The sequence below is a fragment of the Quercus lobata genome, chromosome 8 (genome assembly GCF_001633185.2).
Source record: "Quercus lobata isolate SW786 chromosome 8, ValleyOak3.0 Primary Assembly, whole genome shotgun sequence".
NCBI classification, from domain to species: domain Eukaryota; kingdom Viridiplantae; phylum Streptophyta; class Magnoliopsida; order Fagales; family Fagaceae; genus Quercus; species Quercus lobata.
Window position 1 is genome coordinate 32763086 of NC_044911.1, and position 7470 is coordinate 32770555.

The following is a 7470-nucleotide window of genomic DNA, read 5'->3' on the forward strand; positions in this document are numbered from 1 at the left end:
ATTGAAAATTGTACATCTTCTTTGTTTAGGAATAATATATTGGTTTACATGGATCATGATACAGAGAACGAAGGGAAGACTGATTTTATTGATTTGGAAAAACATTGGAGTACTATTCTCGAAAAAGGAATAGATCAGTTGACTGATGCCCAAATAACTGGTTTGAAATTCAGTTCCCTAGATGATGGTGGAGAGTTTTATAACACATATGCAAAGTTGGTTGGGTTTAGTATTCGTAAAGATGAGATAAAGCGTAATAAAGATAACATTGTGACTTCTAGAAGATGGGTTTGTGCAAAGGAAGGGTTGCGAATTAGGAAAAATGAGTCCAATGTAAATTGCATGCGTGAGAGACCAATAACAAGAAGTGGTTGCAAGGCCGCTTTTCGTATTAGGTTTGAACGAAAGTTAGGTGAATGGGTGGTAGGAGAGTTTAAAAGGGAGCATAATCATGACTTAGTTCCGCAATTTGAGACTCAATTTCTCCGTTCACATAGGACTATTAAGGATTCTGATAAGGCTCAGATTATAGCATTGCATAATGTTGGGGTCAAATCAAATCAAATCATGGATCATATGATCCAACAAGCTGGAGGATACGAGAATATAGGGTTCACTTCAAAAGATCTCTACAATTATGTAGCGGAAATTCGCAACAACAATACGCGAGATGGTGATGCTGAATGTGCTTTGGGATATTTACAAGCAAAAGTAGACATGGACTCCTCATTTTTTTTTAAATACACTGTTGATGAAGAAAGCCGTTTGGCTAATCTGTTTTGGACAGATTCTCAAAGTCGTTTAGATTATGCATGTTTTGGAGATGTAGTCGCGTTTGATACAAGATATAAGACAAATGTATACAAAAAACCCCTTGTTATATTGGTAGGAGTCAACCACCATCGGCAAACTATAGTATTTGGTTTTGGATTATTGGTTGATGAGACCGTTGAAACATATACTTGGGTGTTGCAAAATATGCTTGTAGCAATGAACAATAAGACCCCTATTTCAGTTGTGACAGATGGGGACAAAGCAATGAGTAGAGCTATTAAAACGGTTTTTCCAAAGTCTCGACATTGTTTATGTGTGTGGCATCTTGAAAGGAATGCTTTTGCAAATCTACATGATAAAGTATATGAAAGTTTTATTAGGTGTATGGTATGATATGGTACACCAGATGAATTTGAAGACATGTGGAAGAAAATGGTCGACAATCACAATTTACATAACCATGAATGGTTGCATGAAATGTATGCTAAAAAAATGAAATGGGCTGAAGCTTACATGAGAGGTCATTTTTTTCTGGCTGCAGGAGTACACAACGTTGTGAAGCCATGAATGCATTCTTGAATAGATTTTTGGATAGGAAGACTAGGCTTTATGAGTTGTTCCAGCAAGTTGATAGAGCACTTTCACGTATTAGACACAATAAGATGGGGGCAGATTTTTCTTCAAATTATACTGAACCTATTCTGATTACTGGGTTAGCTGAAATAGAGAAACATGCTGCTACTATATTCACAAGGGAGATATTCAGCATGGTTCAAGAAGAATTATTGAATGAACAAAAATTCATTGTGCTTTACTACATAGATAAGGAAGGTTATCGTACGTACACGTTATCTCAGTATGCATCCCCTGACTCAAGATGGGAGGTTGTGTATTGTCAAGCTGATCAATCTATGAAGTGCTCTTGTTTGCTATTTGAGTCATATGGATATCCTTGTGGGCACCTATTTGCTATTATGAAGGTTGAACATTTGAAACAGATTCCACCGACATGTATAATGAACAGATGGCTGAAAACAGCAAAGTCCGACCTGCCTTACAAACTTGAATCCCAAATGTCTCCTGATATCATACGTATGGCACGGTTTAGTGCATTGTCTGCTAGTTGTAGTCAGATGTGTTACTTTGGTTCAAGAACAACACAAGGCTTCGAAGAATTGAAGGTTCAAATAGCAAGGTTGACACGCCGCATGGAAGAACTTTATAATTCAAGTAAAGAAGCTGCTGAAGATGGGATACGTACTGTGTCCAATAAAGCAAACTTAAATGTTCGTGATCCAGCCATTGTTAAGACTAAAGGCGACCATGGTAGCACGAGCAACAGCCACAGCCATGCGAAAGTTAGGCGATGCAGCAGTTGTAAAGATGTTGGACACACAAGGCGCACATGTCCATCTACACATATTCAACAAGGTGAACATGTTGATGGTGACAACGTCCCTGAATCCATGGAACATCCAGCTGTTGGCTCACCTGATTTGGAAACAAATTATTATAATTTTCTTTAATAGTGAAATGTCGATGGGATATTTACTAGACAACATATGAATTTTTTATTTCCAGCTTTTAGCTTTTTTGGTTAAACTTCATTTTTGGTTATTGTTATCACATTGTTAGTTTTTGGAATAGAGTTACTGGATTGGAGTTGGTATTAAGTTCATCTTGTTATCACCGGCTCTTTTTAGTTGCTTGCTTTATGTTTTCTAATATGAAAAACTCTTTGAGTACTGATCTTAGAAGCAAACCCCGAGTTCTTAGTCATGTGGCTTAATGGTTAGAAATTTTCTGTTCTAGGTTCTGTTTTTTATTTTGATATTCTAATTCTGTATTCCAGGACTAGTACTGTTAGTTTTATATCTATATTGGGACCATTAATGAATTGCAATGATATTGAAATCCTTATGAGATAGATGTGTATGTATTTCTAGTAATTCATACGTCCTTGGACACTGAAATATTTTTCTCAAGAGGGCCACACGATTATTGGTAGCAATATGATGTTCCACGGTTGTGTGCTCTTCATGCTTGAGCTATATAGATAGTTGAAGTACATGTAGGCCCTTTGACAAGAAGCAAAATCAAAGGAACCCTCTGGGGGGCAGAGATACATTATTGCATCCACTGCCACCCCCCCCCCCCCAAAAAAAAAAAAAAAGGTTTTTCTAAGTAGTTAAATGACTTCATATTTCTGTATTATAAAAGGTTTTCTTAAGGTTTTTTTTTTTTCTCCCATAAATCAAGAAATAAAAAAGAGAAACTTTTATATTGGGACACACAAATTGTATGCCAATAAGTTAAATAATTCTGGGCCTATCTTCAAAATTACATGTGACTCTTAAAAGCAATGCCAGACTTCTATCAAATGATACCTTTTCTCTTTTATATTTTTCTTTTTATGCTAAGACCTTTATTGTACAGGTTATCAGTGAAGACCGTGGTTCAACACCATATGTAGGTGGAGATCAATATTATTTGATACTGGAAGGAATTAGTGTTGGAGACACATATGTACCCTTTAACTCTTAAGGTAGGGTTTCTAAGGGCAACATTTGTATGGATTCAGGATCACCACCATTGACTTTGCCACCAGATTTTTATGATCGCTTAGTGGTGGAAGTGAAGAAGCAGATTTCAATTGATCCCATTAAAAATGAAACTCTTTTGGGGACACGGCTTTGCTATAGAACTGAAATTACTAATGAAAATGGACCAATATTGACTATCCATTTTGAAGGAGCAGATGTGGAGTTAAAGCCCATACAAACTTTCAATCGACCAGTTAAAGAATATGAATATTACTGCTTTGCAATTACAAATTTGCAAATACTAAGTTGGATTTTAAGGATGGCGCAGGATTATATGGCAGCAGTGTTCAAGCAAATTTTTTGATTGGGTATGACTTGGAAACAAAGATGGCCTCCTTCAAGCCAACTGATTGCACCAAACTGTAGAGTTTTCCACTTTCATGGAACCTATACGATCAATGGAATTAAGATATATACCTACTTATACTTCATAAATATAGCTTAATTATCCTTTTTTTTTTTAATTTAAAAAAAGGCTTTATTTTCGTTGCGATCTAATCACATTTCCAGCAATTTAAAGAAATGTTTTTACTGATCGCTCCTCTTTTGCTGTCCAAAAAAATATAAAGTAAGCTTTACATGTTCTTTTCTTATTCATTAATTGTTTTGGATTGGACCTTGGGAACTCTAATATTTATTTTCCCTCTCTCTATGGAAGACTTATTGGATTATCATCAAAGAAAGCCGTCACCGAAGTTTTAGAAAAAGTTTAATTCAAATCATGTTTTGTCTCTTCTAAAAAAAAATAAAAATTCATGTTTTGTGAATGACTTTAGGTTACGTGGCAATCCTGACTTTAGGTACCTTTGTCTTTGCCTAAAAAAGAAATTCTCTTTTTTTTTTTTAATTAGAGAGAGAGAGAAATTCATGGATTATATGGACACTTCCTTTAATTTTTTCTAACTTAACTGAAATTTGTGTGTATATATACATACAAATTAGAATTTGGAAATCTACATATTCTTTACAAATCTCGTCTTTTAGTGTTAGGGGTGGCAAAAAAATGACCAAAATACCCCCCCAAAACCTAAAAAATGACCAAAATACCCCCAAAACCCAACAAATGACCAAAATACCCCCAAAACCCAACAAATGACCAAAATACCCCTAAAACCTAAAAATTACTAAAATACCATCAAAACCCAAAAACTGACCAAAATACCCCCGAAATCTAAAAATGACCAAAATACTTCCAAAACCCAAAAAATAACCAAAATACCCCTGAAACCCAAAAAAATGATGAAAATACTCCCAAAACCCAAAAAATGACCAAAATAATCCCAAAACCTAAAAAAATTATCGATAAAAACCCCTGAAACCCAAATTATGACCAAAATGCCCCTAAACATGTAAGATGACCAAAATACACCTGAAACATCTAAAATTACCGAAATAGAGGTTTCAGGGTATTTTGGATGTTTCAAGGATATTTTTGACAAATTAAAGGTTCTAAGAGTCTTTCATTCATTTTATAGGTTTCGAGGGAATTTCAGTAATTTTTTATGTTTCAGGGTTATTTTGATTATCTTTTAGATTCTAAGGGTATTTTAGCCATTTTTTAGGTTACGAGGGCATTTCTGTCATCTTTTAGTTTTAGGGTTATTTTGGTAAATTTCTATGGTTCAGAAGTATTTTGGTAATTTTTAGGTTTTGGGGTATTTCGGTAATTTTTTAGGTTTCAGTGGTATTTTGGTCATTTTTAGGTTTCGAGGGTATTTCGGTCATTTTTCGGGTTTCAAGGGTATTTGGTATTTTTTGAGGTTTTGGGGGTATTTTGGTCATTTTTAGGTTTTTGGGGTATTTTAGTAATTTTTTAGGTTTTGAGGTTATTTTGGTAACTTTTAGGTTTTGGGGGTATTTTTGTAATTTTTAGGTTTTGGGGTTATTTTGGTAATTTTTAGGTTTTGAGGGTATTTTGGTCAGTTTTTGGGTTTCGGTGGTATTTTGGTAATTTTTTAGGTTTCGGGGTATTTTGGTAATTTTTGGGTTTTGGAAGTATTTTGGTCATTTTTAGGTTTCGGGGGTATTTTGGTAATTTTTTGGGTTTCAGGGTATTTTAGTAATTTTTAGGTTTTGGGGGTATTTTGGTCATTTTTTGGGTTTTGGGGGTATTTTGGTCATTTTTTGGGTTTCGGAGGTATTTTGGTCATTTTTAGGTTTTGATGGTATTTTGGTCATTTTCTGGGTTTTGGGGGGTATTTTGGTCATTTTTAGGTTTTTGAAGTATTTTGGTCATTTTTTAGGTTTTGAGGGGTATTTTGGTAATTTTTAGGTTTCAAGGGTATTTTGGTCATTCTTTGAGTTTTGGGGGGTATTTTGGTCATTTTTTGGATTTCAGTGGGTATTTGGTCATTTTAGTGTTTTTAAGCATATTTGGTGATTTTAGATATATCAAGGGTATTTTGGTTATTTTAGAGGTTTCATGGGTATTTTGGGATAATTTTAGAGATTTTTGGGATAATTTTGGATGTCCAAGGGTATATTGGTAATTTTGGAAGTTTAGGGGTATTTGCATCATTTTAGGTATTTATGGGTGTTTTGGAGGTTAAGAGGGTATTCAAGTAATTTTAGAAGTATTTGGGTCATATTGGGTTAAATGGGTGGGTTACTAATTAAATGGGTTGGGTTGGTAATGGGTTGGGTTGGGTTGGGTTACTAATTAAATGGGTTGGGTTGGGTTGGGTTGGGTTGGGTTGGTGAGAAAGAAAAGGCATAAATATCAAACTCAACCTGTACCTTGTTTTAATGACCTTCATTTTGAATAAGTCTAGGATTATATCACATGGCAGAGCAACTTGAGGCTCCATTAGTTTCACTGGGCTGAGGAAATATTCAAAACATAGTTTATAGATTGAACATTTTATACACAGATTCAGATTTGTTATTATGAACAAGAATAGGCAAATAAAAACAGTTTAATTATTGGGCTCTCCTTTTTTTTAGGATCAAAATGTTAGACCTGATGAAAAATTGAATGAGAGGTGCAAGGATATGTAATAGCTTTTTGCTAGAGGCTTATTTGTTGAAAGTTGGTTAAAGTACAGTTGTATCTAGAAAAGGTGAAGCTTTAAAAAAAAGTACATAAACAAATAGACTAAGTTGATAAGAAAATGTTGTTGGCAAGCTAAATCATCTTATGGTTAGTATGTTAAAATGCACGAAGTGTACTCAAAATTGTATCTTGCTTAGTTAAGTGTTCAATGTCAATGATGTAACAATTATGTGATGATAATTAAGTGTTAAATGTATTATGAGAGGTGCAAGGATATGTAATAGCTTTTTGCTAGAGGCTTATTTGTTGAAAGTTGGTTAAAGTACAGTTGTATCTAGAAAAGGTGAAGCTTTAAAAAAAAGTACATAAACAAATAGACTAAAAGCTGATAAGAAAATGTTGTTGGCAAGCTAAATCATCTTAGTAGAAATCTTAGAATGCAAGTCAAAAGCATCTAAACAATTGTAGTGACTAGTGACACAAATGAACATCTTAAAAAATGCTGAAAGTTAGGGCCATATGAGATCTTATGCCATAAAAAAAATGAACCTATTTTGCCAGAATAAACAGTGGGTAATGGACCTTTTCAGTTATCAGGTACAAAAACTGCAAAATGCAGTTTTCTTTGAAGACCATCCTAACATTCATTTCTTTACTTCTCAATTACATCTACTTCTACCAAATCCATGTAGTTAAATCTTTGTAGAACATCCCAGAGAGGCATCATTATTCTTTTGTAGAATAACATAAATTCCTAAGACAAACTTTCCAAGTCCCAACAGTTAAGGAAAAAGTTTTTACTGAAAGACCTTATATGCCCCTTATAATATAGCTTCAAAAACAAAATATTCACTTAAGACTCTTAGACTTTAGAGCCTATAAAAATGCAACAAAGGAACCCTTTTATACATTTCATCTTCTAGATAACTACGACCAGGGCTTTCAAGTTGTTTGAAATCAAGGTACCAACACTATACAAAGTCTCTTAAACTGAGATGGTTGTTGACAAATATATATATGCATCTTAGCATCCTCACCAATCAAACAACATAAATTGATATCTAAAACATGCAGTGCAACTCACATAAACAAGGGTAGTGC

The 7470-nt window shown here is 34.1% G+C and overlaps 2 protein-coding genes across 2 annotated transcripts; both read left to right on the top strand.

The window, feature by feature from the left end:
• Positions 1–48: 48 nt before the first annotated feature.
• Positions 49–1167, top strand: LOC115956752 (protein FAR1-RELATED SEQUENCE 5-like). The gene has a single exon (XM_031075048.1). The coding sequence runs from the start codon at positions 49–51 to the stop codon at positions 1165–1167; it is 1119 nt and encodes a 372-aa protein (XP_030930908.1).
• A 170-nt stretch (positions 1168–1337) lies between these two features.
• Positions 1338–2300, top strand: LOC115956753 (protein FAR1-RELATED SEQUENCE 5-like). The gene has a single exon (XM_031075049.1). It carries the CDS (start codon positions 1338–1340, stop codon positions 2298–2300), a length of 963 nt encoding a protein of 320 aa, XP_030930909.1.
• The last annotated feature ends 5170 nt before the right edge of the window (positions 2301–7470 follow it).